Source organism: Pan paniscus, chromosome 13 (assembly GCF_029289425.2).
Source record: "Pan paniscus chromosome 13, NHGRI_mPanPan1-v2.0_pri, whole genome shotgun sequence".
Classification (NCBI taxonomy): Eukaryota; Metazoa; Chordata; class Mammalia; order Primates; family Hominidae; genus Pan; species Pan paniscus.
In genome coordinates, this window is record NC_073262.2 from 115,452,277 (window position 1) to 115,477,675 (window position 25,399).

At 40.2% G+C, this 25,399-nt stretch overlaps 1 protein-coding gene across 2 annotated transcripts; it reads left to right on the forward strand.

Annotated features, from left to right (window-relative positions):
• Positions 1–461: 461 nt before the first annotated feature.
• LOC117979456 (PC-esterase domain-containing protein 1B-like) lies at positions 462–8,893 on the forward strand. Of its 2 annotated transcripts, none has more exons than XM_055109072.2 (2): positions 462–625; positions 757–8,893. In XM_055109072.2, exon 2 carries the CDS (start codon positions 1,413–1,415, stop codon positions 2,625–2,627), a length of 1,215 nt encoding a protein of 404 aa, XP_054965047.1. In that variant the 5' UTR covers positions 462–625; positions 757–1,412; the 3' UTR covers positions 2,628–8,893. The 2 variants fall into 2 exon arrangements, with proteins under 2 accessions (XP_054965047.1, XP_034810957.1); XM_034955066.3 differs by having other exon boundaries at positions 474–625; positions 762–8,893.
• The last annotated feature ends 16,506 nt before the right edge of the window (positions 8,894–25,399 follow it).

Consider the following 25,399-nt stretch of genomic DNA (forward strand, 5'->3'; position numbering starts at 1 on the left):
AACCACTCTGGAGAAGAGTCTGGGCATTTCCTAAAGCCCTAGATAAATACATAACCATTATACTACCCAACAACTGCAGTTTGGGGTTTATCCTGGAGAAATGAAAACCTAGGTTTGTAGAAAAACCTGCCCAGGAATGCTCGTAACAATGTGATGTGTAATAGCCCCAAAGTGGAAACAACCCTACAGTCCTTTCAACAGGTGATTAGTTAAACCGACTATGGTACATCCATACCATCGAATAGTACTCAGCAATAAAAAGGGAACAAAGTATTGACACCTTGGTACCACTGGAAACTCACTTCCTAGTACAGAAAACAGGTGGCCAGGGTTTACAAAGTAAACACACTGAACGAATTTGCAGAGAACAATGCTGCAGGGGGAAAAAGCCAGTCCCCTAAGCTTACATATTACGCCATTCCATTTAAATAGAATTCTTGAAATGGCAACATTCTGTAAGTGGGGAACAGCTTAGTGGTTGCCAGGCATCAGGGCAATGGAGAGGGAAGAAGGTGGTTAGCACTGGAAGGACAATGGGAGGCATCCTTGTGCAGAGGAAAGGGTCTGTATGTTGAGTGCGCCGAGGTACTACAGCTGTCCAAGACGCCACCGGTGGGGGAAACAGGTAAAGGGTACACTGCGATCTTTGTATTATTTGTTATAAGTGCAGGTGAATCCTCCGTGAGCTGGTAAAAAAGATTTTAACTAAAATAGAGTTGAACCCTCCAGCACAGACTGACCTGAGTATTCTATCAGTACAGGTTGACCTGAGTATTCTGCCAACAGACTGACCTAGCAGGTCAGTCCCCAGGCCGGGCTCTACCCCTGGGAATGGCACCCCTCCTCCAGAGGAAGCATTTCCCAAATGCCCCAGGATAGGAGTTGGCGCGGAAGGAGAGCCAAGCCGGCGATGAAGACATTCTCCGCTGGATACAGGAACGCCAAGAGCCAACGCTAAGAAGCGGCCTCCACACTGGACGGCGGCCTCCATTAGCCAGCTGCTGCTGGTAAAACAAAGAGAAGGCCGTGGGCAGGTGGCGCTGAGCGCAGACTAAACGCAGTCCGCGGCGGCGGTACCTGAAAGCCAGCACAGATCCACCCAAATGGAGCCCTCGCCTCCCCACAGCTAGCGGGGCGCTCCCGCGGGGGTTCCGCGCCTCCCCTCCGCCAGGTGGAGCCAGTACTCGCAAGGGGGCGTCCGCGGTTCAGAGGTCACATACCGGCTGAAGTAAACCGCGCTCAGGCAGCCTTCAGGAGCGCGACCCCAGCGTCTTTCCTCGGCCCAAGCCCCGGCGCCGAGCAGAGACGACCTTAGCGGTCCTACACCTAGCGGTCCTGCAGGTCCCTGAATCCTCTTTGGATCAGCGCTGAGGAAAGGCGGGAGTGCGGCCGCGCGCCCTGCCTCCGCCGCCATGGCCCAGCTGCGAGCCTGCGAAGTCCGGCAGCTGCTGCACAACAAGTTCGTGGTGGTCATGGGGGACTCGGTCCAGCTGGCCGTGTACAAGGACCTGGTGCTCCTGCTTCAGAAGGACTGCCTGCTGTCCTCCAGTCAGCTGAAGGCCAAGGGCGAGCTGAGCTTCGAGCGCGACATGCTGCTGGTGAGCTGCAGCAGTGGCCGCATGCACTACGACCGCCACTACCGCGAGGTGCGCCAGTTCCGCTCGGGCCACCACCTGGTGCGCTTCTACTTCCTCACGCGCGTGTATTCGCACTACGCGGAGCGCGTCGTGGAGGAGCTGCGTAGGGCCGAGCCCGCCCCGGACGTGGTGGTCATGAACTCCTGCCTCTGGGACCTCGCCAGGGATGGCCGGGGCTTCCCCAGGAGCTACCGGCGTGACGTGGAGAGCCTGTTCGTGCGGTTGGACTGGGCGCTGCCCACGTCCTGCCTTCTGTTGTGGAACACGGCCATGCCCGTGGCCGAGACCATCTCGGGAAGCTGCCTCCCATGCGCGCGCCAGCTCCGCCGCGCCCGCCTGCGCGAAGACGTGATGGAGGCCAACTTCTACAGCTCCGCCGAGGCGGCGAGGCGCGGCTTCGACGTGCTGGACCTACATTTCCACTTCCGCCACGCCACGCGGCACCGGCTTCCCGACGGCGTGCACTGGGACGAGCGCGCGCACCGCCACCTTTCCCAGTTGCTGCTGGCCCACCTGGCTGACGCCTGGGGCGTGGACCTGCCCCGCCGCGAAGCCGTGGACGGGTGGGTCAGGCATGGCCACGCCAACAGACGTGCAGCCCCGGCGGGCAGAAGGCAGCCCCGAGACGACCGACCGGACCCACACGGCCGAGGCGACCGAGCGGGCCGAGGAGACCTCCGTGCCCCTCGATCGCTCGCTTCGTTCTTCTGGGCTCGACCGCCTTTCCCTCCCCGCCGTCAGGTCGCCTTTCTGTCCTCTGACCGGCATTTCTCCAGCGACTCCTCCACGCGCCACATCCGACACAGTGGCGAAGAAAACGCCAGGGTTGGCCGCGAGTCGCGGCCAGGCCCCATCCGCACAAGCTCTGCTCTGCGCCGAGAGAGGAGGCATTCCCCTTACCTTCCGCGGCGCCCCAGCGAGCCACCCCTAAGCCAGCCAAGCCGCACACGCACACACAGAGGGGTCCCGAGAACACCCAGGCCTCAGTAGCCAGACTTGGGAGAACGTCCTGTCTTCCCCAGCATGGTCAATGGGCTGCCTGACCACTATCACACGGGCCTGGCCTTCAGCAACTCTTCCGAGGTGGGGGTATTTTTACGCTTCCTACTCCAATCAGTGAACCGCTTTCCACATCACTCGTCTTTGCCAGAGCTTCCACGCCACTTTTTGGGAAGGGAGCAGGGACCCAGACCACCAGGCCGTTCTCCTCTAAGCATTTAGGGAGAAATGAAGTCTACATAAAAGTGCTCCCCGCCTTAAAAAAAAAAAAAAAAAAGCAGCCATACCCGAATGTAAGTCTTCAGGCAGTATTTTCCATTGACATTCTTCCAAAAAAAGGTAAAAATTTTGATCCTTAGAACTTAAACATTTCAATTAAGATTTCCATTTCACCGTTCGTTTTTGAGTATGTTCATAGAACCTGATATCTAAAGCTTTCACCTAAGTTGTCTTACATATTCTTTACATTTCTCTGTGCTTCAACATAGCATTTGTCCTAAAAAAATTCCATTCACTAATGCAAGGTTGTTTATTTTCTGTTAGAAACATAATCTTTAAAGTTCATCGAATGCCTAGCACATTTTTAAAAATAGACTTTTTACTTTTTTTTTTTTTTAAGATAGGGTCTCACTCTGTTGCCCAGGCTGGAGTGCACTGGCTCAAGCGATCCTGTTGCCTCAGCCCCTCAAGTAAGTGGGACCACAGGCGTGCACTACCATGCCTGGCTAACTTTTTAAATTTTTTGTAGAGATGGGGTCTCGCCATATTGCCCAGGCTGTCGTCAAAGTCCTGGACTCAAGCAGTCCTCCTGCTTAGGCCTCCCACAGCAGGGCACCTGACCTAGAATTTAATTTTTAGAGCAATTTTAGGTTCACAGCAAAATTGAGTGGACAGTACAGGGAGTTTCCGTATACTTTTTTGATTTCACACAGGCAAAGCCTCCCCCACTATCAACATCCCACATCAAATGGTACATTTGTTATCTTTGATGAAGCTACGTTAACACATCATTATCACCCCAACACCATAGTTCATTAGAGTTCGTTCTTGATGTTCTCCATTCTATGGGTTTTGACAAATGTATAATGGCATGTATCGTCCATCATTATAGTATCATACAGAATAGTTCCACTGTCTTGAAAATCCTCTCTGCTCTGTCTCTGCATCCTTCCTGGAAACCATGGATCTATAACTGTCTCTATAGTTTTGTTTTTCCCAAAATGCTATATAGTTAGACATACAATATGTAGCCTTTTCAGATTGAGCTCTTCTGATTAGGAATTTAAGTTCCCAACATGTCTTTTCATGGCTTGAGAACTCATTTATGTTTTTTTATTTTTAATTTTTGTGAGTATATATTTATGGGGTACATGAGATGTTTTTATACAGGCACGCAATGTGAAATAATCACATCATGGAGAATGGGGTATCCATCCCTTTATGCATTTATGCTTTGTGTTACAAACAATCCAGTTACACTCTTTTGGTTATTGTAAAGTGTACAATTGTTATTATTGACTGTAGTCACCCTGATATGCTATCAAATAGTAGGTATTATTCATTCTTTCTGTTTTTTTGTACCCAATAACTCATTTATTTTTAGGGCTGAATAATATTCCATTGTCTGAATGTACCACTGTTTATTCACCTACTGAAGGACATTATGGTTGTTTCCAAGTTTTGGCAATTATAAATAAAACTGTTATGAACATCTGTGTGCAGGTTTTTTGTAAATAAAATATAATTTGAATAATTATCAAGGAATATAACTGCTGGATCATGTGGTAAGAGTATGTTTAGTTTTGTAAGAAGCTGCCAGCCTGTCTTTCAATGTGGCTATACCATATTGCATTCCCATCCACATCCTTGGAATCATTTGCTGTTATCAGTGTTTTGGAGTTTTTCTGAAAAGTATAAGGTAGTGTCCAGATTTACGTATTTATTTTTGCATGCAGATTATTTTTACATGCAGATGTCCAGTTGCTTCAGCACTGTTTGTTGAAAAGACTGTCTTTTCTCCATTATGTTGCCTTTGCTCCTTTGTCAAAGATCAGTTGACTATATTTGTGGGTATCTATTTCTGTGTTCACTATTCCGTTCTATTGACCTGTCTATTCTTTTGCCAATACTGCACTATCTTGATTACTGGAAGTTTATAGTAAGGCATGAAGTCAAGTAGTGTCAGTACTCTGACTTAGTTTTCCTTCAATATTGTGTTGGCTACTCTGGGTCTTTTGCCTCCCCATGTAAATGTTAGTATCAATCTGTCAATGTTCACAAAGAGTTTGCTGCAATTTCCCTTGAGATTACATTGAATCTATAGATGAAGTTAGGAAGAACTAACATATTGACAATATTGTCTTTGAGATATCTCTCGAGATTTCTTCTTTGATCCAAGTGTTATTTACAAGTGTGTTGTTTAATCTCCCAGTACTTGGGGATCTTCAAACTACCTTTCTGTTACTGGTATCTAGTTTAATTTTACTGAGGGATTTGAGAGCAGACGTTGTATGATTTTTATTTTTAAATTTGTTTAGGTGTGTTTTATGGCCAAGAATGTGGTCTGTCTTGGTGAATGTTCCATGTGAGCTTGAGAAGAATGTGTCATCTGCTGTTGTTGGATGAAGTATTTTATAGATGCCATTTATATCCAGTTGATTGATAGTACTGTTGAGTTCAACTATGTCTGTACTGATTTTCTGGCTGCTGAATCTGTCCATTACTGATAAGTGTTGAAGTTTCCAACTATAATAGTGTATTCCTCTATTTCTCCTTGGAGTTTTATAAGTTTGTGCCTCGTGTATTTTAATGCTCTGTTGTTCGGTGCATACGCTTTAAGGATTGTTATGTCTTCTTGGAGAATTGACTCCTTTTATCATTATGTAAAGTCCGTCTTTATCTGTGATAACATTCCTTGCTTTGAAGTCTGCTCTATCTAAAATTAATGTAGCTACTGAGTTTTCTTTTGATTTGAGTTATTATATCTTTCTCCATCCCTTTATGTTTAATCTTGATATGTCTTTATATTTAAAGTGCGTTTCTTGTAGACAATATATAGTTGGGTCTTTTGATCCACTCTGACAATCTCTTTTTGTGTTAACGACAATTGATGTTTAATTATTGATATTGTTGGATTAATATCTTCCTTATTACTGCATTCTATTCATTGTTTTTTATTCTTCCACTCTTTTGTGGTTTAACTGAGCATTTTGTGTGATTTCATTTTTTTTCTCCTTAGCATATCACCTATAGTATACTTATTTATTTACTTACTTTTTTTAGTGGTTGCTCTGGCATTTTCAATATACATTTGCATCTAATCCAAATCTACTTTTGAATAACACTATACTGCCTCATGGATAGTGCAAGGTTATCCATAAGTTACAATCACTAAATACATTATTGCCATTATTATTATTTATTTATTTATTTATTTATTTATTTGAGACGGAGTCTCACTCTGTAGCCCAGGCTGGAGTGCAGTGGTGCGATCTCGGCTCACTGCAACCTCTGCCTCCTGGGTTCACGCCATTCTTCTGCCTCAGCCTCCTGAGTAGCTGGGATTACAGGCGCCTGCCACCACGCCCCACTAATTTTTTGTATTTTTAGTAGATCTGGGGTTTCACTGTGTTAGCCAGGATGGTCTCAATCTACTGACCTCGTGATCCTCCCACCTTGGCCTCCCGAAGTGCTGGGATTACAGGCGTGAGCCACTGTGCCCAGCCTGCTATTATTATTTTTAACAAACTGTTGTATATTCAACCAATTAAGTAGAGAAAAATAAGTTCTTTTTTGTTTACCTTCACTTATTCCTTCTCTGATGCTCTTCTTTATGTGAAGCAAAATTTCTGACCTATATTATTCTCTCTGAAAAATTTCTTTTAACATTTTTTGCAAGGCAGGTTTACTGGCAACAAATTTTCTCTATTTTTGTTTGTTTGGGAAAGTCTTAATAGGCATACCTCAGAGATATTGTGGGTTTGGTTCCAGACCACCACAATAAAGCGAATGTCTCAAAGCAAGTCATGGATTTTTTGGTTTCTCAGTGCATACAAAAGTTAGATTTACATGCTACTATAGTCCAGTAAGTGTGCAATAGAAGTAAGTCTAAAGAACCCAATGGACATAAGTTAATTTAAAATTTTTTATTGCCAAAAAATGCTAGCTATCATCCGAGCCTTTAGCAAGTTGTAATCTTTTTGTTGGTGGAAGGTCTTGCCTCCATATTGATGGCTACTGACTGATCAGGGTAGTAGTTGCTGAAGGTTGAGGTGGCTGTGTCAGTTTCTTAAAATATAACGTTGAAGTTGCTGTATCAATTGACTCTTTGTTTCACAAAATATTTATCTGTAGCATGCAGTGCTGTTTGACAGCATTTTACTCACAGTAGAACTTCTTTCAAAATTGAATCAATACTCTCAAACCCTGCATACTGCTTTATAAACTAAGTTTATGTAAAATTTTAGATCTTTTATTGTCATTTCAACAATGTTCAGAGCATCTTCACCGGAGAAGTTTCCATCTCAGGAAACTATTTTCTGTGCTCATTTATAAGAACCAACTCCTCATTCGTTCAAGTTTTATCATGAGATTATAGCAATGTAGTCTCATCTTTAGGCTCCACTTCTAATTCTAGTTCCCTTGCTATTTTGACCACATCTGCAGTTGCTTCCTCCACTAAAGTTTTAAACCCCTCAAAGTCATCGATAAGGGTTAGAATCAGCTTCTTCCAGACCTCTGTTAATGTTGATATTTTGACATCTTCCCATGAATAAAGAATGTTCTTAATGGCATCAAAAGTGAATTCTTTCCAGAACATTTTCAGTTTATTTTGCCCAGATCCATCAGAGGAATCACTATGTATGGCAGCTCTAGCTTTATGAAATGTATTTCTTAAATAATAATTAAAAGTTGAAATTGCTTCTTGATCCATGAGCTGCAGAATGGATGTTATGTTAGCAGTCATGAAAACAACATTAATCTGTTTATATATCTTCATTGTAGCTTTTGGATGATCAGGTGCATTGTCAATGAGCAGTAATATTTTGACAGGAATCTTTTTTTTCGGAGCAGTAGGTCTCATCAGTGGGCTTAAAATATATATTAAGAAAACCATGTTGTAAACAGATGTGCTGTCATCCAGGTTTTGTTGTTCCATTTACAGAACACGGAGTAAATTTAGCATAATTCTTAAGGGTTCTAAGATTTTCAGAACTTCAAGCCACCAGCATTAGTCCCTAACAAGAGATTCTCCCTGTCCTTTGTGGCCTTGAAGCCAGACATTGACTTCTCTAGCTATGAAAATCCTAGATGGCATCTTCCAATATAAGGCTCTTACCTCTACAATGGAAATATGTTGTTTAATATGTCCACCTTCATCATTGTCTTTGCTAGATCCACTAGCTTTCTCCTTTTCTTCTGCAGCTTCCTCACCTCTCTTGGCCTTCAAAAAATTGAAGAGAGTTACAGCCTTGCTCTGGATTGGGCTTTGGCTTAATGGAATGTTGTAGCTGGTTTGATCTTCTATCCAGATCACTAAGACTTTCTCCATATTTGCAATAAGGCTGTTTTGCTTTCTTATCATTCATGTGTTCACTGGAGTAGTGCTTTTTATTTCTTCAAGAACTTTTGCGGCCGGGCGCGGTGGCTCACGCCTGTAATCCCAGCACTTTGGGAGGCCAAGGCGGGCGGATCACGAGGTCAGGAGATCGAGACCATCCTGGCTAACACGGTGAAACCCCGTCTCTACTAAAAATACAAAAAATTAGCCGGGCGTGGTAGCGGGCGCCTGTAGTCCCAGCTACTTGGGAGGCTGAGGCAGGAGAATGGCGTGAACCCGGGAGGCGGAGCTTGCAGTGAGCCGAGATCACGCCACTGCACTCCAGCCTGGGCGACAGAGCGAGACTCCGTCTCAAAAAAAAAAAAAAAAAAAAAAAAACTTTTGCATTCACAACTTGGCTAAACTGTTTAACACAAGAGGCCTATCTTCCAACTTATCTCACATTTTGACCTGCCTTTCTCACTGTTTAATTATTTCTAACTTTTGATTCTAAGTGGGAGACCTGCAACTCTTCCTTCTACTTGAACACTTAGAGGCTATCATAGGGTTATTAATTGGCCTAATTTAAATATTGTTGTGCTTCAGAGAAAATGGAGGCCTGAGACGAGGCAGAGGGATGGGGGAATGGCGAGTCAGTGGAGCAGGCAGAGCACACACGACATTTATCAGTTAAGCTTGCCCTCTTATATAAGTGCAGTTCATGGCATCCCAAAACAATTACAGTAGTAAAATCAAAGATTGCTGACCATAAATCACCATAACATATATAATAATAATAATAAAAGTATGAATTATTGTGAGAATTACCAATATATCACACAGAGACACAAATTGAGCACATGTTGGGAAAATACCATGGATAGACTTGCTCAATGCAGGATTGCCACAAACCTTTAATTTGTAAGAATCATAATATCTGCAAAGTGCTATAAAGTGAAGCATAATACAATCAGCTATATCTGTACTTCTCCTTCACTTTGAAGAATAATGTAAAAGATACAAAATTCTAGGTTGGTAATTTTTTCCTTTTTTCTGAACATTTTAAATATATCACTCCACTCTCTGCTTTTTAGTTGTGGAAGTTTCTATGGACATATCCTCAAGCTCATTAATTCTTTCCTCAGATATGTCTAATCTACTAACCACACCATCAAAGGCATTCTTCATTTCTGTTACAGTGTTTTTGGCTTCTACAATTCTTTTTGATTCTTAGAATTCCATCTCTCTGCTGAATTACCTAATCTGTTCTTGAGTGTTGTCTACCTTTTTCTATTAGAATCTGTAGCATATTAATAATAGTTGTTTTAAATTACTGGTTTGATAATTTCAAAATCCCTGCTATATCTGAGTCTGGTTCTGAGCTTGTTCTGTCTCTGCAAACTGTGTTTTTTTTTCCTTTTATTATGCCTTGTAGTTTTTTGTTGAAAGCTGGACATGATGTACTAGGTAAAAGGAACTGTAGTAAATAAGCTTTTAGTTATATGGTAGTAAGGTATGGTGGGAGGAGAAGCATACTATAGTCCTGTGATTAGGTCTCAGTCATATAATGAGGCTGTATTGCTGGGCTGTAATCTTCACAAGTGCTTCTAAGTTTTTGCCCCCACTTAGTGGGACAGGATGGCTTAGAGGGGGCTGGAGTTGGGTACTTCCCTTCTTTGATGTCAGTTAGGTGCTGATAAAACCCCAGTAGATTAGATTCCAGCAAAATAGTTTCTCTTGAGGGCAGCATGTGTTAGGAATAACAGAATTCTCTGAGCATATTTCACAATGGCTGCTTTTTCCCTCTCCATGCAGAAAGGATAGGGAATATTTCTTTCCTTTTTACTGTGAGAACCTGGTAGAGCTCCTGAAAGTAGAACCTAGAAAACATGGGGCTCACCTAAAACTGGGCTCTCCTGGAGTTTTTAGCATTCAGGTTTGTTCACACTGAGCCTTCAGCAATTAGCCAATTACAGTTTAAGTTTTCCTCTCTTGACCCAGCTCCCACAAGGTTTATTCTCCTTTAAGTTGTGCTTCTCTGTATTTGCCAGTCTGTCCCCAATTCGGGGGATAATGGTTTGCCCTGTGTTCTCAATTCTCTGAGGGATCTAAGATTTGTTGCCTTTCAGTTTATTCAGTATTTTAACTGTTAGAATGGAGTGATGACTTCCAAGCTTCTTACGTGCTGAACCAAAACTGGAACTCCCGTCTAGCACGTTTTGAAGTGGCCCAGAGAACTGAAACACATTGCACTGTAAGCTACAGCTCCCACTAAACAATTTTTATTGTCTATTTTTATTCCTTAACATTATATACTTCTTTATAGTTTATGCTTTTTAAAAAACTTTTGGTTAAGAAATTGGTCTACTTTCCCATCAACTATCTTTGGTTAGAACTTTACATTGACTACCCCTTCTAGTAATACTGCCCCCCATATGACAAATCAAAGTATGGGTTTACTCCAGGCTGCCCTGACTCTCTGTCTTTGCATCCTTTCCCCAGCTATAGTGTGGCATATTCCTGGGGTAGAAGCCCTTCTGCCAGGCTGCATGCTGCAGGAGGTACATGCAAAGTAAACAAGACAAAATGAACATCATCACACCTTCAGCTTCATTACATGAACGGGAAATTGAAAGCAACATTTCCATCACATTTTCTCAATAATCAATGCCATGGAATTTTAATAATGAAAGATAGAGATTAGTACATTGTGATGTAGAGTGTTTTCAGGGAACTAGGATATTGCCTGAAAATAAATAGCATTGAACATTTCCTCACTGTTAAGTTTATGCTAGGTCCTCTTATGTCTCGCTTATCATAATTCTCTGAAGCAGGTTCCTTTGAAAAAGGCTCCATTCTTATCCCATCCTTTGTTACACTCTCCCCATGTTTTCATAGACTGTAAACTCGCTAATGCATACACATGGCAGGGACCAAGTCTCATCTCAATGCATCTTGTGTCACGGTGTACCCATCAATCCACTGTGCACTGAAAAAAGACTACAGCCCTACAACCTCTTTACTCGGGTTTTGTGCATGCTGCTTAATTTCACTGCATCTGTCAAGCCGTTCTTTATCGAAGAGTCTAACAGCCTTTGAGTGCACGGTGCTCTATCACTTATGTAGGGGTTATATTGATCTTTCTGGTGTGTGCTCTAAAGTGGCTGGCATCAAAAGCCAGTGAGGCAGCCAGTTTGAGCAGTATGGGCCATTTACAAACTTCAGGATGAGATGCTGCAGGATGCCAGGGAAAACGTTTTTGTTTTTCCAGAGGGAACCATAGTTCATGAAATGTGGTTAATGTACCATATTTGTATACCCTTAAAATCATTTTATAACCACACTGAGTGCCTCTAAACATTAAATATATTTTATAAGTAGTTGGTTAACTAGCTGTTGTATGCTTTAAATAGTAAATAAAATGGAAAGGCACTAAACAGTGACTATATTTCATAGAGTAAGATGCTTTTCCAGCCACTCAATAATTCTCAATGTTAAGAAAAATTGATTTTAGAGGCTGAGTGCCTCTAAAAATTAGCATCTTATCTTCCTACAGGGGATGATATTCAGTTAGTCTCCTTTCTTCCAGCTTTTGACTTAATGGTCTCTAAGGGTCCCTCCTTTCTGAAAAATTCTGTAGGTTATGTTGGATTATAATTTGGGCATATATGTAATTAACTGGGCAAAATATAAATCAGGAAGCAGTTCCATCTTGTTTTTTTTTTTGAATCTTAATTGCAAAAGAACTACCTCTTCACCCACTAACCATTCCATAACTCCCATCTCTTCTCTCTCCACCAAAGACTGCATAGAGTCCAAGCACTGCATAGAGAGACCTATGGCAAATTAAATCATTTTCCTAATTCTTTAGCAACTCCGGCCTTTAAGGAAGTCATATTGCCAATATTGAGACTTTAAAGATAAATAGAGTAATAGCTGACAGCATCACAGAAGTTGAGAACTGAAGTACTCAGATACTCCACAGTTATGGAAAACTGTGTTAAAAGAAGATGCAACTCTTAGTTCTGCCTAAACCACAACCAGCTGGGTGACCCTTGAGATGTCACAGGGCATCCTTGAGTAATCTGTTATAACCTCGTTAATGTAACTCATCAGTCAAATGCATAGTTTGAGCTAGATTCCAGAACCTGGCAGCAGGATAATCTCCATGGTTTCCTTTTAGATCTAATAATTTATAAATTACTTCTAGCTGTTTATCTCATTCTGAAGAACCATGTGTCTCAAGTGTTCTCAACAGTTCCACAGCAGTGGGTGGCTGGCATGTTGAAGCCTGAGGAAGAACAGATAAGCATCAAACTTCCTGGGTACATATGCTTATACTTAGAAAGAATGCAAAGAGTGAACAAAATTCTTCTCAGATACACCCTCAGAATTCCCACTGATGTCATTAGGAACTATGTGGGATTAGATGAGTATGGGTTGCTGATTTGAGTCAAATCCAGCAGTGAGCTGGCACTGATTTTTCCAGGTTAGAATGATGTTGCCTCCTGGTTCACAGACTTGAGAAAGATGTGGCAAAAAGCAAAACCCCAGGATACTATAGATTATAATTTGGGCACATATGTAATTAATTGGGCAAAGATCTCTGAGGTGGCGGTATTGCATCAATTGCCATTGTATCCCTAGCATCCAATCAATAGCAGTTGATCAGTGAACATCTGTGGAGCTAAACTGAATCCCATAAACAAATGCAGCATAGCAGACGGAAAATGTAAACTGTCTAAAATGAAAATCCAAGAAGGCTGAGGCAGCACTCAAAATGAGCCCTCTAGTCAACAGTGTTATAACAGAAATGCCACGAAAATCATAATTTCCCAAAAAAGGAATCATTTCGCTGATTGGATTCAATCCAGAATTTGCTTTTCCAGCTAAAAAGCAGAGTAGGGTCCCACCCTTCCTCCCAACACAAATACATCCTCAAATACAGAGAAGTAAAGCAAAGAACACAGACAATGTCACCTTACTACTGAAGTAAACAATAGTAATTAACAATAGATGGCTTACCTTGTGCCAGCTACTCTTCCAAAAGCTCTATGGGTATTATCTAATTTAAATCTCACTACAGTCCTCTTAGGTAGACACTGTTATTGCCATTTTATATTATAGTTAAGGAAAAACATGCACCAGTGTTTTGAAAAACCTCAAAGTCTGGGCAATTTAGAAGACAAGATGACTGACTCTGTAGCAATAGTCACTATAGATAGCTCTGTATTTAAAATCTGAACTTCTAGTGGTCTACCATTATACAAATAAAAATATTCTCCAATTAATGTAAAACTCCATGATGTGAGAAAGCATTATAGAAAAGAACAATATGAAACACAGGAAATGAGTCAGCAAACCAGAAGTCCAAAATGATGTGGCCAGGAAAAGAAACAATTACCATAGCCACAGTTGGAGAAAGATTTTATCTGTCCCATTGGGTATGATCTCACTATGTATAATCCCAGTGATTAGGATATGTGTATATTCATAACTTTTGATGCACTAGAGAAAGAAATGGGCCAATAATTTTGTATACAAAAGGGCATTTTTTTTCCATGGCTAGCCCTAGGCAAAATTGTAGACTATGATGGAGTAATGGGCTTATATATCAGATCTGGATATGAATTATGACTTTTACCAACTGGTCACAAGTCCTATGGCTGTCCTGACAGAGGTCCAGGACCCCTTCCTGAACAGCAACCATGGTAGCTCACTAGTATTTAATTTTTCCTCTTAACTGTGGAATGCAACCTCATGTTAATAAGACTTAGATAAAATAGGTGAGTAAACAGAGAGTAGACCCAAGTTTTGAACCCCTCAGTGGTTACATCTACTTCTCCTATGTAGAAGACTAACCCTGATTATTAACTTATTCGATGTTTAGTCAACAGATGTTTGTTGAAACATACAATGTGTCAGAAACTGACTAGTATCTGGGGATAAATCTAGTGAGAAAGATCTCTACAAACATTGCTAACAAGGGAGACTAACAAATATAGTGAAGCATTAATAAGTGCTAGGAGAAACGTAAAGGAGGCAGTGTGGCTTGGCAAGGAGTATGGTGATATCAGATATCAGATGATCATGAAAGTCATTGCGGAAATTACATTTAGCACAGAGCTGAAGGAGGTGAAGGACCAAGTCATGAAGATATTTAGGGAAAAGGGTGAAACCCTGATGTTTCAAGGTAGATGTATGTTGTCATATTCAATGAGTTTTAAGTAGCAGAAGGGTCAAGCTGGGAAGGGGTAGCTGGTTAGCTCAGATCAATCAGGTTTCATCCTTAGCCTTATAGGCCATAATAAGCATTTCAGTTTTTATGCTAAGAGAGATGAGAAACATGAAAAAGTTGTATGATCCTTTAGGTTTTAAAAGGACCATTCTGGCTATGGGTTGAGAATGGGGAGGAGGCAGAGTGAAATGAAGGTGATAAGTTAGAAGACCATTGCAAATCCCAACTTTCTTTCAAGGCTTGGGCAAGGATGATTTTGCTGGAGGTGGTGAGAAAAGGTTGATTTGGGAGATATTTGGGATTAAAGCCTGGAGCTTTGCTCATGATTTGGATATGGGATGTGAGGAAAAGAAAGGATGCAAACATGACTAAGATTTCTGCCTGAGCAACCAGAATATTAACTAAATGATTATAGCATAATCTCAGTTTTCTTTCCTCAAAGACATCTGTTTAACCTTTCAGATGAGTTATGACACCACACAACTTATCACACACAAAAAAAGAAAAAGAAATTGTATCACATTATATCTAGCCTCCACTCCCTAACAGAAGTTGAGGTCATTTACAACATTAAAACCTAAATAAAGTCAAACAGTTGGAATAGAAATAAAAACACAAACAAATAGAAGTGAAAAATAGTAGGAAGACATAGAACCTAGGAAATATTCCCTACTTCTGTTTCTAGCTGAAAGAACAAGCTAAATTTCTTGAATTCCAGAACTTCAAATCAAGGAACATGTTTCCTCAGATGCTCCACCCAAACTGTAATAATTGCTTAAGCCCCACAAATCCAGAATTAACACAATTTGCTAAAGTAGGCTGGTGCCAGCCCGAAGGTACATCAGGGACAAACACTACAGAATGAGAGAAGAAAGGTCATTCACCAGGTTAGGGGCCATAAAGAACACACAATTGTCCACTTCCCTGCCTGCAGAGCCTGTCTCTTCCTTGCCAATTCCCTTTACCACTCATCCAATAAGCCCCGGTTTTCTGGGTGAAGTGTGCCTTTTTTTCCCTAAGACTCTTGATTCCTCGAAGTTTTAAGTTTTTCTCCCAACCCATTCTTCCTCAAATTAATAATACTGTGAGCTGAGACTCGTCTGTTCTGTGTGACCCCTTTTTGCCTCCCAGGGACTCTTACGCATATCCCTAATAAGACATAAAAGGAACCAGCATGTCTCTCCTTTTCCTACTAGAAGGAATGTGTGAGAGTCATTTCTGTTGAGCCATTGCCCTGACACCTAATATTTTCATAAGGAATAAGCAAACTGTCAGGTTTAGTCAGACTCGACACTCCTCATAGGCAACTTCAGAATTTAAAGTCACCAGCACTAAGATTACTCACCTTTTCAAACAGTCTCTAATCGGAGCTCCATGTTTGGGAGTTGAACTAGGCTGGCACCATTGCTTTAAAGTCTTAATTATTTCAGCACAGGATGGTTATGGAGAGGCTTAGAAAGTACTATATAATTTCATCTGTTTAATAACATTTCAGGAACTAGAATCAAAAGAATGGTAATACTCTAGATTCCAGTGTCAATGTCAAACCTCCCATGGATGTGGTCTTACAATCTGGATCTGAGGAAGGGGTTAAAAACATTTCAGATAAAGAAAAGAAACTTAGCCTTGCAGCCCACCTGGAACATCACCATCCCCTTAATGAGTAAACCTGGCAAAACTTTCCAATAAGGAAGAAAGTAGAAGCAGAGTCCTCAGTTCCCTTTCATACAACTTATGATACCAGAACCAGAAGGGCCAAGAGGAACAAGGCAGCCAGACATACCATTCCTGAAATAAAAGTCAAAAAATGGAAACACAATAATCTCTTGAAACCCCTCCCACATATAAACACTGACCTGGGCGTGGAAATAAGAGGACACCTGTCTCCTCAGACTGGGCCACAGACACTGGCATGGAAATATCTTTGAAGGTAGTTCCCCACATCTGTCTTCTGAAAGCTATACATCATTTTGACATAGATATTTTCCTTAATGATAATTTTTATTGATCACTTATTGTGTGCCAGAAATTATATGATTTCTTTACTTGTGGGTCATAGTAACTTTAGGGAGTACCATTATTTCCCTTAAGATACACATTCCTTACCCACAGTAGATTTTCCTTCATTTAATTCTAAGTCTTGTTGATCCACATTGTTTCCCAAGACTTCAAGAGTAACAACACTTGAGTGGTGAAGTTCAGAATGTTTTAGACTAATGAAAATGACCTTGAGACAACATAATCTAAAGTTTGAGTTCTGACTTAACCTTTTAGTCTTATTTAGTAATGCTACATAAGTAATGCCCCTATTGCCTCCTAAATAGTTCATTTCATTTTAATCTTGTCCCCGTTCTGAAGCTGAGGCTGGATTAGAAAAATTGACTTACTTCCATGAAGATGTCCCGTATAGATGTATAGGGCAGGCTATAATCCCATAATCAACAGGTTTTATGACTGGGAGACACCATGGGTGGGGCTAAAAGTCCTCTAAGAACCCAATGATCATTAGTGAGGAGAGACAACCCCCTTCCTCGAGCTCTTGGTGTTTGGATATTTGAGCTGTCAAATGAGGATTCTTGGAGATTTTAATTATGCTTTGCATTTGAGGTCAGAAGCTGGGCTTTGTTCTTCCTTGTCACCCTATACCCTGCGCAGAGCCTGACATGCAGAAGATGCTCAGCCATGTTTGGGGAGAGAAGGGAGGGAGGTAAAAAAGAAGGGAATGACATATGGTTAAACACAGGACTAGATCAAAGAATATGTTTGCAAATAAATATTGCCCTGTGATATGTCTTCTGTTTTTAATCTTGAGGGATATTTTTTATTATTTCACTTGTTATTGTTTAAAAAATTTTTTCCTTTAATAGGAATAAACTATGAGAACAAATATTTGCCTTTTATTTTATTTTTCATGTCTGCTTTATGGCAGCAAGCACAGGATTAGCAGAGGCTTTACAATATTTATGATTTGACTTACTTGCAATGAATATTATTTCATATTGATTGAACTTTAAGTTAAATAAAATTTTCATGCAAACATTTTTTGCTTTTTAAAAAGCTTCTTCAGATTCTGAAGTTTAAATCTTGTCCCCATTCTGAAGCTCAGAGTAGATCAGAAAAAAAATGACTTGGTTTCATGAAGATGTCATGCATATTAACATACATTTTCTATTTCCTAACAATTATTTGACATGGATTTCATCTCCAATTTTTCTAAATTCTAATTTCATTCTAAATTCATTCTAATTCATCTCTAATTTTTCCCTCCAGGATTCATTATTATACTTTTATTTATTAGCAAAAAGATACATTTTTTGAGTAACTTCCCTAATCAAACATTTTAAAAGTATATAGATACACCCCAAAGAGCCTGTAGCTTTAGTCTGATCTCTAAAAATTACAGATAAGCCTCTATATAGAAGATAGTTGAAATGTATTTATTATAAATTCAAGGGACAAGATTATTCATGATTTCCTAGCTGTATGGTACTAGATGAAATCATTCATAATTAGGGCAAGTTAACACTTCGTTCCTATTAACATGTGGAGATCTAGATAACAGTCAAGATCAAACCAACAGAATTTCATTCAAATTTGGAGAGTTGGAGAGAACCAAAAGTTTGTTCTAGGAAGCAATAAAAAAATGAGGTTTGGTTAAATTCTAAGATCAATAAATTAGTATGATTTATTTGAAGCTGAAGGTTATGAAAAGTCCATTTTCAAAACACTGGTTGATTGTGTTTCTGAACCAAAAAGCCAACAAATATTTACTGAGTGTCTACTGTCTCCATGGCCCTATTAGGTGCTAGTGATAGATACAAAAAATATATAAAATATGATTGGTGATTACCCACATGAAGCTTTCAATCATGTTAGAAAGGAAGAAAAAGACACTTATGCATAAAAAGTTACAATATCAACTGGTGTTTTGCAAAGTAGTTCATATTTTCTTTGTTCTTATTCTCTTTTAAAATTCTCAGGAAGCTACATGTAATTTCTAGAAAAGGTGATAATTTAAACAATGTTTAAAATTTAGTAGAAAGAATTAGGCCAAAATAAATATTTAAGAGTAAAATTCAAACAATTGTTAAAAATGTATTTTACAGGCAGAACAAACAAGGGAAATTATATTTATTAAAACTCAGATGATTAGAAAAGCAACCAGCAGAGTTGGATAAAAGAAAGTTTAATATAAAACTCTTGGAGGACAACAGCCTTGGTGCAATGAAAGGTGTCCAGACCCAGGAGGGCTTCCATCAGAGCACTTCCTTTCTTTCCGGACCCTGCAGAGTACAAAATCCTTGTAGGTGCATCCTTAATTATTTCTTCACATAACACAGAAGCATGAGCCAGCTTTAAAATTCTAGCTAAAGAATACGGCCTTGGGCATCAAATACATGCACACATAAAGAAGTTCTTTCATACTTAGGAAAGTAGAGACTGAACTATTGTGCAAGCAGAAAGGGTAAGAAGCCAGGAGAGGCCCCAGAGTATACCATTCACTATGTGTGCAGTAATTTGTGTAAGAAGGTAGTGACATGCTTGTCTGCCTCACAGATTACCCGCCCAGAAAGCCTATGTTAAAGAAAGGAAAAAAAGAAAAAAACAAAAAAGAGTTGACCAAAAAGTACTAGTAGAGCATAGTCTCTTATAAAAAAATATTTTTATAAATAAAAAGAAGTGCACTTTTATGAGCAAGGTCACATTTACCTTCAGGAAACCGTCATGTTTGGGAGTTGGGTGTGGAGATGGAGCAGCTTGTGTTTGGGGTAGACAAAGAATGCATTACTGTAAGGCAGGTAAATTATCAAGTGGGAATCACCTCCTGTTAGAATTACAGGAGATGTTGAAAACTATTTACTTACTAAATAAACAAGCAAATAACATGAAGATGGGGGGTTAATAGAACTCAATTCAGGACACAAAAACAGTGCAGAAAATCATGAAGATCAACAGAAATATTATTGCTACTGAAGAACAAATGATTTGAGGAATAGATGGGGACAGATTGCAAAGGTCAAGAAGTTTAAGCTTTTGGACTTGAATCCATGAGCAATGGAAGGTCCATTAAAGCTTGAGAGGCCAGGAAGGCTAAGGATAGGGCCAGCTGGAGAATATGAATCAAATTCTGATTCAGGAAGATTTATCTGGTAAGCTTGTGACATAACAAAAATTAAATGTTTGGTCTCTGCCCCTGGCTTCTGGCATACAGTGTCTAAAACCTTTGTAATTTCCTGACCAGTAGGGGTGCTGGATGTATCTTTTGTCCTAATATTTGGTCTTTGACCCGGTTCCTGACACAGAGCTTCTATCCCTTAGGATTTTTTGGCTGATAGGGGCATCATTTATTATAATGAGGCAATTTTTGTGGGCTCCTAGATATGGGCTGATCACCAGAAACACCAAACTATAATTAGAAGCTTGAAACATTCAGCTCTTGCACCCTCTGGGAAGAAGAGAAGGGCTGGAGATTAAAAATCAAACATGCCTATGTGATGAAGTCGACATAGAAATCACTAAACTATGGGGTTCAGAGAGCTTACATGTTGGAGAACACATCTACCTGCTGGGAGAGTGCGGCACAGAGGCCTCTATGTTTGGGGCCCTTCCAGACCTTGACCTAAATATCTCTTCCTCTGGCTGTTTAACTGTATCCTTAAAATACCCTTTGCAATAAATTAACACTAGTAAGTAAACTGTTTTCCTGGGTTCTGTGAAATGATGCTCTGGCAAATTATCAAATCTGAGGAGAGGGTCATGGGAACATCCAATTTGTAGCCAAGTCAGATAGAAGTTGTAGGTAACCTGGGGACTTACTAATTGCAGTTGGCACCTGAAGAGTAGAAGAAAGTCTTGAGAAACTGAGTTCTTAAACCATAGGGTCTGTGCTAACTCTGGTTGGTGTCAGAATTGAATTGGATTATAAGACATAGAGTTGGTGTCTGCAGAGAATTGGAGAATTGCTCGGTGTGGGGAAAATCCCACATTTGGTCACTGATGCATGGAGTGTGAATATAGAGAAAAACAGTTGTTTTTTTTTTCCTGTACAAAGGTGTATAGCTCAAATCAAAGCAATGAGAAACCAGAATCAAGAAAGTCAATTAAGAGACTACTATAACAACACAGATATAATGTTGTTAGGAGACACAAAATTTTAAGAAGAGAGAAAAATTTCCTGGAGATGAAAAGAAACTATTACTTTGTGGGTAATATGATAATTCTGTTTTTGAAACACTGAGTTTCAGGTACATGGGGAATGCATGTGCAGGTTTATCATAGGAATTTGAAAATTTGGGTCTGGAACTCAGGATAGCAGTAATGGCTGGAGGTATAGACATGCAGGTCACCTGTATAGAGGTGGTGGTGGAGTCATAGAGGGAAAATGCCCACTGAAGAAGACAAAGAGGAGTGGAGGGTCCAGGTGGAAACCTGCATTAGGAGGATGAAGGAGGGAAGAGGGAGTTTTAAAAGGATAGAAAAAATCCCAGCTGATAAATAGAAATGGAAGCAGGACCAATGCCTAAGGAGGAGAAAATTTCCATAGTTGTGGAATGAGGCAGAGAAGGCAAAGGGAATTAAGTTTGAGAACAATCTATGAGGTGCTAAATAATGAAAATTGTGGAAAATGGGGGAATAAATTATAAGAGAAGCTCAATAATGAAAGCCAGAAAAAAAAACCAAAAAACTAAACTTAGGCCAACTCTAAAATGCAGATGCACAATACAGGTTGCTGCCAAATTAACCCCCTTAAAATGCACCTTTGCACACCACCTTCCATTATCAAAAACAAACAGTGGTTCTTCATTAGGGTAGAATTCAGTCTAGCTCTCCTTTTTCCATCACCCAAGGCCCTTCAACAATTGGGCCTTGCCTATTTCCTCTCTTCTATGCTCATAAGTGGACTACTCTAATCAAAATGGTCACTGTTGCCAGCTTAACTGATGTGTTTGTGGTCTGAGCACTACCACCATTGGCACTGAAGTTGACAATTTTTTATGTCTTTCTTTCTTTTTTGGAGACAGGGTCTCTCACTCTCTCACCCAGGCTGGAGTGCAGTGACGCAAACATGGCTCACTGCAGGCTTGACCTCTTGGGCTCAAGCAATCCTCCTGCCTTGGCCTCCCAAAGTGCTGGGATTACAGGGGTGAGCTGCTTTCTCTTAAGCCTAAAATTTTAACTCTCCTTTTCTCCATATCATGTTTTCCCAGGAAGACTTTCCCTCTTGCGCTGGCTCTGGGAAGATTACTTCTGTTATCATTCATATAGTACCTAACATTACAAGAGAAGAATGCTGATAGTACTAACTTTTGTCTGCTCTACTTATCCCATAATTCACCTATCTCAAACCAATTCATTTATCCAGTGTTTAGCTTCTATACCCATATTTCAGAAATGTATTGAATAAAGATGCACAATTAGTTCATTTTAATGTCTCTTAGTAAGGTGATGTCCTTAATTGCACTCAGCAGGCCTTTGTATCTCCCCTTTAGTTCAGTTCCCTTCTCCTTAGCTTCTTTGAATTATCAACCACTTTTTGGCTTCATAGGTCATGAGTTCCTTCAGGTTTCCCTCCTGCCCCTAAGGTATAAACTTCTCTATATCCACAACCTTCTATAAGCCTTTTCCTAGGGGAAGAACTTAGTTTTCTCCTAACTTGCTCTAGGTCTCAGGTTCTCCAGCTTTTACCAATTATCTTTTATTAACCAACTTTTCATCCTTTTCAAACTCTCACCTTCTCTTTCTTCCTTTCAAAGCAAGTTTCTTGAAAGAATAATCTATACTCTTTCTTCACTTTCTCTCCTTCATTCAGGTCTCAATCCATTGTAATCTGGCTTCTGTCCCACTATCTTTTGAATCTCTTTTCATCAGGGTCACTAGCTACTTTCTGATTCTCAAGTCCAGTGACCGTGTTGATGTTTCTCTGACATTTAACAGTTGACCACATGTTTTTAAGAGGGCTCTGTAGTGTTACAACACATTTTTTCTTGCATCTCCCATCAGTTCTAGGGCTTCTCTTTCATTTGTGCTGTTTCTTAGCCTCCTGTTTTGACTATCCTTTTCCCTGCGAATCCTGTTAACTCAAGGGTTTCCATTTTGACCATTAGAATTACCTAGGCTGTGTTTTAAAAATATTAGTGCATGAGACCCACCTCCAGAGATTCTAGCTGAATGGGACTGGAATGGAGCCAAGGCAGCCCTTTTTCCAAGCTCCCTGAATGATTCTAATGTGTACCTGTGGTTAAAAGCCACTGTCTTAACTCATGGTTCCCAATTTTGTCTCTTCAGAAGAATCACTTGGGGTAGGTAAACATAAACATGCCCAGATCCCTCCTTTTTGACGTTCTAGTTGACTAGGCCAAAACTCAGAAACCAAAAAGTTACCAGACACTCTCCCTTCTACACACATCCACTGGGCAACACTTAGAGCCATAGCCTTTTGCAGCATCTACCATTTGCCAGAAAACTCACATTTTTTTTCTCTCTCTGAAGCCTGTATGAAGTGTCCCTCAAGCTAAGAACTTTCTCAGAGTATTTTCCATATATCTATGACTTGTTTGTTTGTGTCTCCTTTACTTAACTGTGAGTTCCTGAAGGGCAGGCAATCTGTCTTACTCATTTTTATATTTCACAGTGACCAGCAGCTGGTCCAGCACATATTAACTCCTAAATAAACATATACATATATATTTTTGTGAAATAATGAATGAATAAACAAATTATTTTCACATACATAGTCGATTTCTAACACAAGATATAGAGGATGTTCTAAGCCTGTTTGTATTCTTGGCACTTAAGCAAATTAGGCTAAGTGTTCATGATGATGAATGAGAATTTTTGGCAATCTGTGTCTTTACCTATAGAATCCTTCTGTATCCTTATGTGACTCATTTTTTGTTTTTATTTTTTTTCTTTCCCAGCTTTTTCTCTGTTGATACTGTTCCTAACTTGGCCAAATGAATTATACACAATGTGGTATATATTTGTGATTCTCCTTTGTGGGAGGCAGAGTGCACACGGACTTTTGAGTCAAATATATTTGGACGGCTGTCTCTTTCCTTGTCATTTATATAATGGGGATAAGACCTACTTGTGATGATTACAGATATGAGAAGCTCTGGACAGTTCTAATTTTTTTCTTATCAGTCACTGCTTTTATGTGAAAGATTATACAATTTATATAAATCCAAGGTACAGTTTTTCTTTAGCTTTTTCATTGCCACCTCCATACACATGACAATATCTTCACTAATTCTTCCTTTTTCCCTCTGAAATGTTGAAAATGTTGGGCCTCTCTTTCTATTCAAGCCTAAGGAATCCACCTGTGTCTTTAATCATGTTAACACTTTGTCTGCCTAGACAACTCTGATTCATCCCTGAAAACCTTCCTGATACAGGGTTAGGCATTTCTTCCTCTGTACTAACTCTGTCTGGACAGCAGCATTTTTGTCTTTGCATAAGTCATAATGGACTGTAATTTTGTCGTATTCATTCTGTCCAATAGATTTCAAGATTCTCTAAGACCAAGATTTTTTTATCTTTCTCATTTCAGTGCACTGCTGAAATATGGACACTTGATATTTGTGGAGTTGAATTTAGTGCCAAAACCAGACTTTCACTTCATCTCTACCCAAAACTCTTCCAAAATTCCATACCCTCACCATTGTTCAACATTAACTTTGGAGTCAGAGAGCTCTAAGTTCAAACCTTGGCTGACTTTTTGTTTTCAACTATGAAATAGAGATTATTGTACCAACTTACAATGCTGTTTGTAAAATTAAATGAAATAGTAGATATAAATAACTTAGCATGATGAACACTCAATACCTGGTGATAATATGAAGGTCATCATAATTATGGTAAGTTTATTTGGACCATTTACTCCAGGGTTCTACTAGTAAATTGCAGTACTGAAAATGCAGCTCTGTGTTAAGTAATCAGGCATTTTGAGTAAATCTAAACCTTTCCTGTTTGGCATTTTTATGACCAACTCTTAAATCCTCCTTCTCACCTTTCCATACTTCCCTGGAGGCTTCCCGACATGTGAGGGGGCTGAGTAATCCTTTCTGCAGATAGCAAAATCTTATTTCAGGACTAAACCCATCATGCCCGACATTCCTGTTTACTTCATTCACTCCCAAGGGCTACAATTCATCTCTCGTCACCTGAACTCTTTCATATTGCTTTGAACATCCCCTAATCTGGAACCACCTTCCACTCCTCCCTTCTCCCTCAAATCCTTCCAGTGGGCTCTCTGGAATTCCTGATAACTCATCTTAATTCTTCTTTAAGTGTTTCCATTACCTTCTTGCTATAATTAAAACCTGGTTGTACTTCCAATAGTGCTTTCCTTGTAGTCTCTAAACATGGTGAAATGTTTCTTTTTTTTATCTCACAAATCAGAAGATGTGGTAGACACTCTCCTTTGTTGCTTGTTGATATTTCCAAGTTAGTATTACCTCTTTCCACACACACACACACAAATCCTTGCCGTTTGAAGTTCATGCCATGTGGCAAACTCCTATCAATACCCCCATCTTATTGAAATAATCTGCGGACACTGAGGTCACACCTCCTCATTCTGTGAAAATGTAGCAAGTAGCTCACTGACTCTTCACCAGTACTCTGCGATCATTCTTGGTGACTGTGATATCCATGTCGTTTGACACTGTGGAAAATCCTTTTATTATCCTCACGCTCAGTGCCTTGACCTCCTGATGTCCAATGATTTTGTTTCCACCTCCTTCAGCCACCTTCTCCCAGGTTATATCCTAGATCCTACTGTTGCCTAGTGCAGATCTCAACAACCTCCATTTGAAATATCCCACTTTGTGACCACCTCTTTTTGTTTATTTTCAGTTTCATCTCTTTCATACACCATCCAAAGACGCGTCATTCTAGTGGTGAAAGAGATCCTAGCAACTTTAGCCTGTCTTTCATCCTTTTCACATTCTCACTTCCCTGCTCACCCAATGTATTAAAATATGA

What these genes read in the sequence shown, in the direction of transcription:
- LOC117979456 (XM_055109072.2), top strand. Translation starts at nt 1,413, where the DNA reads ATGGCCCAGCTGCGAGCCTGCGAAGTCCGGCAGCTGCTGCACAACAAG.